At 42.9% G+C, this 12,828-nt stretch overlaps 1 protein-coding gene and 1 long non-coding RNA gene across 7 annotated transcripts in view; both read left to right on the top strand.

The window, feature by feature from the left end:
* The window catches only part of ZDHHC3 (zDHHC palmitoyltransferase 3), a 54,155-nt gene that overhangs the window by 36,351 nt on the left and 4,976 nt on the right, over positions 1 to 12,828 (top strand). For 3 of the 6 annotated variants that reach the window (XM_083405160.1, XM_083405161.1, XM_083405162.1), the window contains 2 exons: positions 2,995 to 3,125; positions 10,773 to 12,431. In XM_083405160.1, the coding sequence (XP_083261286.1) occupies positions 2,995 to 3,125; positions 10,773 to 10,931 (290 nt within the window). In that variant the 3' untranslated portion in view covers positions 10,932 to 12,431. Of the gene's footprint in view, positions 1 to 2,994; positions 3,126 to 10,772; positions 12,432 to 12,828 lie in introns of those variants that run through there. The other 3 variants (XM_083405157.1, XM_083405158.1, XM_083405159.1) reach the window with 1 other exon arrangement.
* Positions 6,904 to 9,957, top strand: LOC310660517. Its single transcript, XR_014503470.1, has 2 exons — positions 6,904 to 8,099; positions 8,559 to 9,957. It is a non-coding gene; the product is annotated as an uncharacterized lncRNA (long non-coding RNA).

Here is a 12,828-nt window from a genome sequence, read left to right as displayed (position 1 = left end):
GCTCTTGAGCCAAGGCTCTGAAGTGACACATTTTTAAAAAGCTGTTCCCCATCTTACTCAGATTTGGGTAAAACTGTCCCATTGGAGACCCTCTGCATGGTGCAGCCCTCACAGACATGTGTATAAGAAATATAGAGTATTTCATGTTTCAGTGAACCCCAAAAATAAGAAATAATCTCTCCTTGTGTGAGGCTAGCTAGGCTGAGTGAGAAGGCAGAAAGCAGACACAAACCTTTCTAAGGCTCTGAAAAATTCCCCTAAACAGTTTAATCTATGTACTGTGACTTACTTGTTTTATATTAATTTTCTCCCTCTCTTCTACATAAAAATAAATTTAAAGCAGAGCATCGGTTACACTTTGTGTTTTATTTATTTTTGAGATTAATTTCCTCAAATGCAATGCAATTCTGGGCTGCATCAATAGGAGTATAGCATCTAGATCAAGGGAAGTAATAGTGCCGCTGTATTCTGCTCTGGTCAGACCTCACCTGGAGTACTGTGTCCAGTTCTGGGCACCACAGTTCAAGAAGGACACTGACAAACTGGAACGTGTCCAGAGGAGGGCAACCAAAATGGTCAAAGGCCTGGAAACGATGCCTTATGAGGAACGGCTAAGGGAGCTGGGCATGTTTAGCCTGGAGAAGAGGAGCTTAAGGGGTGATATGATAGCCATGTTCAAATATATAAAAGGATGTCACATAGAGGAGGGAGAAAGGTTGTTTTCTGCTGCTCCAGAGAAGCGGACACGGAGCAATGGATCCAAACTACAAGAAAGAAGATTCCACCTAAACATTAGGAAGAACTTCCTGACAGTAAGAGCTGTTTGACAGTGGAATTTGCTGCCAAGGAGTGTGGTGGAGTCTCCTTCTTTGGAGGTCTTTAAGCAGAGGCTTGACAACCATATGTCAGGAGTGCTCTGATGGTGTTTCCTGCTTGGCAGGGGGTTGGACTCAATGGCCCTTGTGGTCTCTTCCAACTCTATGGTTCTATGATTCTATGATTCCTGCCCTTCATCCTAAGGTCGCAGGGTGGGTTACATAGATGATGATGAATGAAAGACAACCATGTATATTAGTCATCTCCAGCTGTCAGAATGCACAAGAGCTCAGGGCTAGGTAAAAGCTCTGGAGAGATACAGTGATACCTTGGTTCTCAAACTTAATCTGTTCAGGAAGTCCGTTCCAAAACCAAAGCGTTCCAAAACCAAGGCGCGCTTTCCCATAGAAAGTAATGCAAAACGGATTAATCCGTTCCAGAGTTTAAAAAACAACCCCTAAAACAGCAGTTTAACATGAATTTTACTATCTAACGAGACCATTGATCCATAAAAATGAAAGCAACAATCAATGTACTATAAAATAAGTAAGAGAGTATTGTAGATGATAAAAATTAAAATTATTTTTTCTTCTTCCCTTCACGTATGATAGTCATTGTTTGTATGGGGGGCTTTTATCCTTTTCCGCAGTCACACAATCTATCAATCAGTAGCTGAACTGGGTTCCACACAGTCACAAAAACAAATGAACCGAAAAAGCCTCAAAAATAAATAGCAAAAATAAAGCGCCAAACTTAATCCATTCTGGAAGTCTGTTTTACTTTTGAAATGTTCAAAAACCAAGTCGCAGCTTCTGATTGGTGCTGGTGCCCCCGGAAACAATAGCCAACAGCCACATTGGATGTTCGACTTCCAAAAAACGTTTGAAAACCGGAACACTTCTGGTTTTTTGGCGTTTGGGAACCAAGGCGTTTGAGAACCAAGGTACCACTGTACTTGATTGGAAGAGGAATCCAGATGCTATGAATTTGGGTAGTCTTTAGGGTGCCACAATACTTTTTTGTTCATGTTGCAAGAGACCAACACAGCTACTCCCCTTAAAAATGTCTTCAGATAAATAAAACTAACACTTGCCTAAATTTCTCACATCCTTTCCACAAAAGTGTAGTGTGTTCTAACTTTGGCAATTGAACAGGTATATATGTATATGTATATGTATATGTATATGTATATATATATATAATACCATGCCTCCGTTTAGTGCACAATGCTTAAAGCTAAAGTGCAACCCAAAATCTATACAATCTATACAAGAACCTTCTAGGAAGTGTATAAATTGTGCGCTCTATATTTGTTTTGCTTAAGCTCCTGCAAAGAGCTACATGCTGAAACGATGTCTCTGGCTGCCAGCTTTCTGCTCATATTCCCCCCCTACCCCCCCCAAACAGAAACAAACTTTTGCTACTGAGATTTCACCATGCTTTGTGCATTCAGACAATCGGAACAAAAGAGCTGGAAGCATTTATTTTTAAGAAACTGGAAGCTGAGGTTTTGACAAAGCTGAATTTCCAATTCTACACTTGACTAAAATGCAAATGACTTTGATTATTCCTAAAACTATTATTTACACAGCCTTTTAAGACTCAATTCTGTTCTTAACTTTTTTTTGCAGGCTTTTATGATGGGTTTAAAAATATATTTCTCTAGTCTATTGTTTTGTGTATTGCATTATTTCTTACTTGTAAGTCACTCTGAGTTCAGTGGAACCTCGGAAGCCGAACACCTTTGAACTCGAACGTTTTAGCTCCCGAACGATAGAAAACCGGAAGTGATTGTTCCGATTTTTGGAATCCGAACGTCGGGTGCGGCTTCCAATTGGCTGCAGCACAGTCCTGCAGCCAATCAGAATCTGCACCTTGGTTTACGAACTGTTCTGGGAGTTGAACAGACTCCCAGAACGGATTAAGTTTGAAAACCAAGGTACAACTGTACAGATAATTCCCATTTTGCATGAGGATTCCGTTGCAGACACCCACGCACCTAAATCTGCCCCGCCCTCTTCCGTCCCTTTTCATGACATCTTTATGATGTCATAAAGCCTACTTCCGGGTCCGGCGCTGTCATTTGGACGCGCCTAAACAGGGAGTTGCCTGTACTATAACAACTTCCATTGGCTCCTGCTTCTGCCTGGAATACCGTATCACGCTTTGTTTTTGCAGAGTGCAGTTCTTTCTCTCCGCCGACGACTGTGATCCTTCTTATCCTCTTGTGTTTTGAGGCTCTCCTCTTTCTGATCTTCACGTCTGTAATGTTTGGAACGCAGGTACACTCCATCTGCACTGATGAAACGGTGAGTGCGTCCTGATCTCTTGCTCCCATCCCCAATTCCGTACAGCGCGTGAATTTGCTTTATTCTATTGGATGAATGCCGCTTTTAAGAAAAATGCTGTTCTCACTTTGGTGAGCGTGTTCCCCAGGTAGGCAGGCAGGTGTAAAAGTATTTTATGAATGGTAATCGGAATCACCTTGCAGTTTTCTTTCACTCCACCAAATAGACTAGAATCTCACACAACTGTCTGGTATCTTAACGGCTTCTGTAATTCCAAGTTCCCAGTTTTCACTGGGTTGTAGCAAAAGTCAGTTCTACTCAGAGTAAACCCATTGACATTAATAAACAGGACTTAACTATACCAGTGGGTCTACACTAAGCAGAACTTTGTTGGGTACAACCTATTGTCTCTTATTGTTCACACCTTGACATGCAAAGACAATATGAGATACATGGTAGAAAGCCATTTTTATTCACGAGCAGCCTGTAGAGGAGCTGTATCCTAAAATAACAATCTTCATCATCCAGTTAGGTGGGAAACATGCAAATTGTTAAGACTATATTTAGTTGGACCATAAGGTAAAGGTAAAGGGACCCCTGACCATTAGGTCCAGTCGTGGCCGACTCTGGGGTTGCGGCGCTCATCTCGCTTTATTGGCCAAGGGAGCCAGCGTACAGCTTCCGGGTCATGTGGCCAGCATGACTAAGCTGCTTCTGGCGAACCAGAGCAGCGCACGGAAATGCCATTTACCTTCCCACCGGAGTGGTACCTATTTATCTACTTGCACTTTGCTGTGCTTTTGAACTGCTAGGTTGGCAGGAGCAGGGACTGAGCAACGAGAGCTCACCCCGTCATGGGGATACAAACCGCCGACCTTCTGATCGGCAAGTCCTAGGCTCTGTGGTTTAACCCACAGTGCCACCCGCATTGGACCATAGTGTTTCATTAAAGTGGATGTCTTGGGTCTCTGCTTTCTGCCCCTTTCAAAGGAGAATTGTGAGGAACTATTATGTTGTAGTATTGACCTTCGCTTGACACACCTGAAGGAAACTTGTAGTCTCAGCATCCTTTCACAACTTCTGTGTCGCAGGACGGATGTGTCTGTGTTCCGACATGGCTGCTGGGGGATGCACTCCCTAGTTAGTAGGATGTTCTTTTATTGTGAATTGACAGCTGTAAATAGATTGTCCTCTGCTTGTTTCCCCTCATAAATCAGACGGAAAGGCCTGTTTGTTTCCTTTGTTGATATCCATTATCAACGCGGGTTGCGCTGTGGTCTAACCACTGAGCCTCTTGGGCTTGCCGATCGGAAGGTCGGCAGTTTGAATCCACACAACGGGATGAGCTCCCGTTGCTCTGTCCCAGCTCCTGCCAACCTAGCAATCCCAAAGCATGCCAGTGCAAGTAGATAAATAGGTACCGCTGCGGCGGGAAGCTAAGCATTTCCGTGCGCTCTGGTTTCCGCCATGGTGTCCCGTTGCACCAGAAGCAGTTTAGTCCTTCTGGCCACATGACCCGGGAAGCTGTCTGTGTACAAATGCCAGCTCCTTTGACCTGAAAGCTAGATGAGCGCCACAACCCCACAGTCGCTTTTGACTGGACTTAACCGTCCAGGGGTCCTTTACCTTTACCTTATATAAAAAGGTTGTCATGCAGGTGTGCTTGGCAACTTAGTAGTATCTTTAAAAAAGCAACTTCTGCAAAGGGCATTTCCTATAGATGATGAACAAATATTTAACTATCCATTGCTATGTGTGGGAAGTAAATACTTCGTTCCTGGATTAAACAGCTTTGAACTAATGAGGTTATATATACCTGAAAGTGCATCCATGGAGTCAGAACCTGTAGTGTCACTACTTAATCTCCCAGCCACACCCACATTCTACCAGGTGAACATGTCTAAGTTCAGCTGCCTAAACGTACATGTCATGCTTTGCAATCCTAAACAGCCTATTTCACTTTGTTATGTGGGGCTTGCTCCCTAGTAAGCATGCTTAGGACCGCAGCCCCAGGCTGCAGAGGGTTTTGCTTAAGCATAAACCTTCCAAGAACTGTATGCCCGCTTTCAGGTTAACCGCATTGCTCTTACCCATGTTTTCTTCGGAGCTGAAAGTAATTTGAATGCCAAAGCAGAAAGGGTTAAAAATGAATAATCTCCGAAGAAGAAACTGTTCTATACAGTCATACCCTGGTTTTCGGACAGCTTGGTTCTTGAACGTTTTGGCTCTCGAACGCCGCAAACCCAGAAGTGACTGTTCTGGTTTGTGAACTATTTTTGGAAGCCAAATGTCCGATGGGGCTCCCATGGCTTCTGATTGGCTGCAGGACCCTCCTGCAGCCAATCAGAAGCCGCGCTTTGGTTTCCTAACGTTTTGGAAGTCAAACGGACTTCCGGAATGGATTCTGTTCGACTTCCAAGGTACGACTGTACAGGTTATTTACCTACCATATTTTTCGCTCCATAAGACGCACTTTTTTCCTCCTAAAAAGTAAGGGAAAATGTCTGTGCGTCTTATGGAGCGAATGCCTACGGATGGCGGAGGGATCCTGCTGCAGTTGTGAGCAGAGGATCCATGGTTCCCCTTCCTTCCCTCCTCCGTGGCTCGCTTTGAAGCAGCAAAGCGGGAGAGGAGCCGCTTACACGGGTGTAAGCAGCTCCTGTCCGGTTGGCTCCTTTAAAGCAATTGTGCTCTTTCCCTCCCTCTTCCCCGCTCAGCTCGCTGAAAAGCTCCTTCTCCACACACCCCACACGTGCTCCTTGTCCCTTCAGTGTTTTTCCTTCCCTCCCCACTTAAAACGTGGTTACAAAGCACGGATCCACATGGATCCTCAGGATTTTTGCATTGGGCTATCCCAAACTCATCGTCAAATCACATGTCTGTGGCCACAGCATGAAACACAAAAATCATACATCCACTGTTTTGTTCAGAATATTTTTTTTCTTGTTTTCCTCCTCTAAAAACTAGGTGCGTCTTACGCAGCCAAAAATACGGTAGTCACTGCTTCCAATGTCACATTTGTTGTCGCTACGAAATTTTAATTGGGTGCTCTTATTTATTCAGACTATTTATATACCACTTGACTACCATTGGCTCTAAGTAGTTTACAAGAATACAGTAAAAAAAGGTAGAAATCAGTTAAAACTGCAAAATTAAACCTCAATTAAAATGTCGGCTGGAATGTAAAAGTCTTCAGTAGGTGCCAGAAGCTCAATATCAGAACAGCATGCAAAACTCCAGCAGCAGCGGGCAGGAGTTAAAACACAACAAAATGATTCTGTATAAAAATGGCAAATTACTAACTGATGGCAGCAAGCAGAAGGCTAAGAGCTCCACAGTTCTAAAAGGTATTAAATGACTCGAGGAAAACAAAGTTGTTCACTGGTGCCAAAGAGACGTTAGATTCAGTAGCCGGTCAGTTTCCCTGGCGAAGGCATTCCAAAGCCATGATGCCATAGCAGAGAAGACCTCGTCTTGTGTGTGTGTGTGTGTAGGGGGAATGACACAGAGAAACACATTGGAGAGAGATCTTCAAACATGGAAAGGTCCATGCAGAAGGCAGTGCACAAGGTACTCAGGCCCTAAGCCAATTGCATCTAGAAAGTTACAACTCGCATTTTGAATATAGATGCTCATAGATGTGGTCAGCTTTAGAATGGCTTAATGTAAATCTTGACAAATTGCTGTCAACACACACACACACTCGTACCTTGGTTTTTGAACACCTTGTGACTTGAACGTTTTGGCTCCCAAATGCCGCTAACCCAGAAGTGAGTGTTTGAGAACTTTTTTTGGAAGCCGAACATCCAATGCGGCTTCTGATGGCGTGCAGGAAGCTCCCGCAGCCAATCAGAAGCCACGCCTTGGTTTTCGAACATTTTCGGAAGTCAAACAGGCTTCTGAAACGGATTCCGTTCAAGAACCAAGGTGCAACTGTATTTTACTATATGCTAAGCTGTTGTTTTCTATGCACAGTCCTCCAGAACTACAAAATCTCTTTTCTGGGTAGTTGCATATAAATTCAGATCCCACCGATGTAAATATGAAGTTAGACTTTGGGGTCTTTTTTTTTTTTTTTTTGCTCCGAGTATCACTTTGCACTTACTTGAATATTGTTTCGCCCTTTTGTTGCTCATCACCCAGTTTGGAGAGATGCTCCAAAACTTCTCCATTCTGCTTTAGACTCCACCATCCTTAGTGCATCCTGCCAAACTTCGTTAAAAGCCCAAGTTATGCTTTCAGGCTTGATGGCAAACAGTACTTTACCTTCACAAGCATCAAGGCAAAGCCAGGATTTCAAACTGTGGCCTAATCCTGCTTTGCGTAAACCACAGTTTACTAGGTTTGCTGCAAGCAGAAGTTCTGAATCCCTCCTCTGTTTGAATGCCATAGGAGAGAAGGGTATGTGCGGCCCCAAGTTTATAGCTGTTCATAACAGTAAATCATGTTTTGCTATTACAACTGAATGCATTCAGTATCTACTAACTCACACACCTGTTGAGACTCAAAGGATTCTCGAAATATTGTTCAGGCAGAAGTTGTCTTTCCAGAAGCCGTTCTACTTCATTCTCAGCGAGGCTTATTCTTCGATACACTTCATAATTTTATCTCACCTGGCTCAGAAATTAGGCTGATGAGTCTGCCGTTACCCCAATTTGCCTCCGAATCTCTCCCTTTTAAAAAAAAGTGTTATATTTGTTGGTGGTGAGGTTGATTTTGTAAGTAGACTATTTAGATGAGCAATTTTACATTTGCACATGAATGTCATCCAGACCCAGCAATCGTTAGTTGAAACACATTGCCTTTCTCGGTTTGACTCGGATGTGTCAGATGTTGGCATCTCTGACATCTTCTGCGGTGTAAGCAGATGAAATTAATCTGTCTGGCTCTCTGCTGTCTCCAGGTCCTCCTTCGGAAGACCTTTTTATATATTATCCAGAGGTCCTGCCATCTCCCTGACTCCTCACCTATGATGTTTCTTAAAGAAATACAGTGGTGCCCTGCAAGACGAATGCCTCGCAAGACGGAAAACCCGCTAGACGAAAGGGTTTTCCGTTTTGGAGGTGCTTCGCAAAACGAATTTGCTATGGGCTTGCTTCGCAAGACAAAAATGTCTTGCGAGTTCCTGCGGGTTTTTTCCCCCTCCTCCCCTTTTTCCCAAGCCGCTAAGCCGCTTAACAGCTGATCGCTAAGCCGCTTAACAGCTGATTGCTAAGACGCTTAACAGCTGGTCGCTAAGCCGCTTAACAGCTGATCCACTAAGCCCGCTAAGCCGCTAATAGCCTTTTAGCAGCTAATCCGCTAATCCCTTAAGCCTTTAATAGCCGCTAAACCGCTAATAGCGCTAAACCGCTAAGCCACTAATGGGCTTGCTTCGCAAGACGAAAAAAACCGCAAGACGAAGAGACTCGCGGAACGGATTCTTTTCGTCTTGCGAGGCACCACTGTATTTAGCTGCGTCGGTGCCTCCAGCAATTTGCTCCTCACATCTCTTCTCTCTATGCCTTAGCGATTTCTGCATTTTGCCAGAGCTGTTTCCCCCCCCCCCCCCGCCCTTTTCCTTCAGTTTAGCAAGATTTCTCTTTTATTAAAGAAACACACCGGCAGCTCTTTTTGTATTCATGCCAATTCTGATGTATTTATTGATTGATGCAATTTTCTGTACTGCCTTTGACTCCAGGAAGGGCCACAAAAAGACCCCAGCGAGTACTAATCTCTCCCCCCAAATCATCAAACATCTATAAAAACCTTTCAGTAAAATATGAATCTAAACTACAGGATTCAGGCATTAATGACCTGGAAAAGCCTGAGCAAATAAGTTTTTGAAGCGTTCCGGAAGCACCCATCCGTTGATGCCTGCCTAAATTGGAGTTTTATGTTCTGTTGGGTCATTTTTTATAGTGGCTATAAAGTAATTTTTGGGCTTCCCGACTCTCCCCTCCAACTTCCTTTTTAATTTATCTCCACCCCCCTTTTTTGAGGAATGGCTGCTTCTGGAAATGCATTTGACTGGGGGGGGGGGGGACTTTATAGGCAATTCTCTTCTGGTGTGTATATGATGAATTTGATACTGGTTTAGTTTCTCTTCAAGTGGCTTGAAATTGCTCATTGCTCAGATGAGAGCCATTCACTGCTGAGCATTTAAATCAAGGATCCCCTTATCTCTCCTTAGCTTGCATGGCTATTTTTAGGCACAGTCATTTTTGTGTGTGTGCGCGCGTAGAAATATTTAGAAATATAGGAATATTTTCTTTGCCACAGTGTGTACACTTAACCACCATGACAGGTTTTCTGCATAATTAACACCTGTTATCACATGATCCCTTCTGGCCGTACCCAAGATTCCAATATATATTTCCAGGTCCCCATTTTGATAAATGTGACAACTGTAGTTCCTCTGTGTTTGACCTGGTATTGTGAGTGATCCCCCCCCCCCCAGCTTCCTTTGGCTCTGTGACTTGGTTCTCCCTAGAGTTTCTCATTTCATTGCACTCTGTCCTTCCTACCTTTCTAAATGTCAGTGTGAAAAATGGGCCTCAAATCTTTGACACGGCATACAGTGATACCTTGGTTCTCAAACATAATCCGTTCCGGAAGTCCGTTCCAAAACCAAAGCGTTCCAAAACCAAGGCGTGCTTTCCCATAGAAAGTAATGCAAAATGGATTAATCCGTTCCAGGCTTTTTGAAACAACCCCTAAAATTTAACATGAATTTTACTATCTAAAAAGACCATTGGTCCATAAAATGAAAGCAATAAACAACGTACCGCAGTCACACAATCCATCAATCAGTAGCTGAACTGGGTCCCACAGAGGCGCAAAAACAAAACAAGCCACAAAAACGCAAAATAAATAGCAAAAACAGGTAGACCTCAGCGTGGCGCTCAAATTGGAAGCGTGGCACTCAAATCAGAAGCATAACACTCAAAACAGAGCACGTTCGGCTTCCCAAAAAACTTCGCAAACTAGAGCACTTACTTCCGGGTTTGCAGGGCTTGGCTTCCAAGTTGTTTGAGTACCAAAGCGTTTGAGAACCAAGGTAGCGCTGTATTTTGGAAAACCGTTTCATTTCCCAGTGTTCAACTCTACACTTCGTGCCGGTGTTATTTCAGATTTGGAGTCGTGATTGCAAACGCTAACATGCAAGTGGTCAGCAAACAAATGATGTGTTAGCGGAAGCGTCTCAGTTTACTCTCCCCCTAACCTTTCCTAAACTAATGGGGTACCTTTTTTCACTTTGATATATGCTCCGTCTTTATCCTGCAACTCTTTTTCCCTGCTGACACAGCCTATAGCTTGCTAGTCAGAAGATTCAGTGGGGCTTCAAAGGTGGGAATTTCTTGAACTTCCTTGTGCAGAACTTGGAAGTTGATGGTGGGATTAACCATTTGCACAAACCTTTTTGGCTCCCGTATCCAATGCTTTTATTTGGAGACTTCCTAAAACTTTCATAACACGTTATATGGCTTCCTCTTTGTTCATAAATTTGCTGCTGGTTTGTGTTCCTTCTTTTCCTCTCCTTTTGCAAACTCACAAAGTGGGGAGTGTTCAGGGAATTGGTTATTTTTCCTGCTGCAGCCATTTGATAAAAGTTAGGGACCCTTTTTCCCCGAAACCAGAACTACCGAGTTAAGTTCCTGACTGAAAATGTCATGTTTCTGTTTTCAGGGAATAGAACAGTTGAAAAAAGAAGAGAGAAGATGGGCTAAAAAAACAAAATGGATGAACATGAAAGCAGTGTTTGGCCACCCGTTCTCTATAGTTTGGCTTAGCCCATTTGCTACTCCCGATCAAGGAAAAGCAGACCCCTATCAGTATGTGGTTTAAGAATCCACGAACAGCATTTCCACTAAAACACAAAAACCACATTTACAGCACTACTGTTATTCTACATGAATGTTTCAAATGAATTTTTTTAAAGAAAAAAAAACGCCTATTAAATGGCTGATGATGGCAGAGAAAAGACAAAAAAAAAAGCGCCCTGTAGTCTAAAAACAACTAAAAAAAGAGAACTTTTCGGTCATTCTTTGTCTCTGGTGGCTAAAGCTTTTTTTTCTTTTCTTTTTTAACCTGTTAACTTGATGGGTCTGTTTTGGTTTCCTGTCTGCTTTCTGTATGACATAACTAATGGAAAAGGGGGGGGGTCTCTCTTTTCTTGGTGCCCACCTCCAGTCTTTACACACCCTGGCTGGCACCCGAGTGACAGTCTGTGCCAACAGTGCCATCTCGTTGCGTAACAAATTGTGGACTTTGGGATGGCAGCTGATGCTTTCGGTGGGCTATGGGGGTCTCTTTGTGTTGCGATATTCCCTTCCACCCCCACCCTGAGCTTTTAAGCCTCGCTAAGAACCGAAAGATGGAAGAACAAAAGTCCGAGCCTGTCAAAGGGTCCGTTAATAACAAAATTGCCTAGCTTTTAATGTCTCAAACGTATTGCCAACATTACCGTACTTTGAGAAGCTACAGAAAGGATTCCGTCTCCTCCCCCCTTTTTTTCAATTTTTTTATGCTGTTTGGTTCCATCCTCTCCCTGGTTCCTGGGCTAAACGGCGGAAGGCTTTTGTCGGCGTATGTGGGTTTCGATGCCTTACGACTGGAGGAGGGAGAAATCTTTATTTCAATGTATAGAATAGCAAGATGATGTCTGTCTTTGTTTTGGAAAATAAAAATAAAAGGAGGGATTCAACAGTGTTCATATGTATGTAGGCTTGCCGGTCCAAATGAGAACCTAAGCACAGAATGTTTCCGTAGATGCGTTGTCTTTTTTTAAAAGAAATATTGCCACCTTTTTTATATCTCTGTAAATGTCTGTTCTCCTTTATATTTATACATATTATATATTTTACATTGGGGAGATGTCAAGTGTTAAAAGGATCATGCATGCCTTCTGTCACGGCTTTGTGGACGGCAAACTCTGTATGTAGTAAGATCTGGGAAACGGGGACTTGAGTAGAGGGCATTCTGTATAAAACAAAAGTGAGTAGAATTAACTAGATTACACCCGAAACGACTTGAGTCTGTAGAATTATTATTTTTTGGGTATCTCGACAGGGATTTTATTGTATATTTTGGATCCAAAAAACTACTGATTAGAGCCATCATAGTAATTGCAAAAAACAAAACAAAACCCAGCACTATAAGATGGTAGAACTGCAAATAAGCTATGCTCCTGAATTAATGCTCTTGACTGAATCAAAGCCGGGGTGGGAATCAGCGAAGGAGGCTAAGACCTGTCTCGTTTCAAAACTATGTAAATGCTGCATCTTTTTCAATTCTGTCAATGCTTCCATATGGGAAACAAATGCAATAAACCTTTTCTGAACACTGTTCCTGTGCCTTTTTATGATGATGTTGTTGTTGCTGTTGTTACACATCTTTGAATAACCACTTGCACCCAAGGAGGTGCAAGGAGGAAGAAAGTTGAGTACCAGAATTTGGGTTTAAATCATGTCTTTTAAAAAAAAATGTTTGAAATCAACCGTACACCGACTACTCATTTAAATTAGTTCCCACCGACTTGGTTCAATGAGTAAGCAGATATTTCTGTAACAAAATCTGTTTCGCTGCTCAACAGTTGGGTGTAGAAGTGTCTCTGTTGCTATAGGAATGCACAAAGTGGATTAGCCGATCTCACTGTGTGCTTGAAGTAGAGCAATTTATTCAGATGAAAGATGCCTTTAGCAATTGCATGCTTTTTAACGGTTAGGAAAGAAGGAGAGGGTAT

The sequence above is a fragment of the Podarcis tiliguerta genome (assembly GCF_965153285.1).
Source record: "Podarcis tiliguerta genome assembly, chromosome: 12".
Taxonomy (NCBI): domain Eukaryota; kingdom Metazoa; phylum Chordata; class Lepidosauria; order Squamata; family Lacertidae; genus Podarcis; species Podarcis tiliguerta.
The sequence above is the reverse complement of the archived record's forward strand: the minus strand, read 5'-3'. Positions and strand labels throughout refer to the sequence as shown.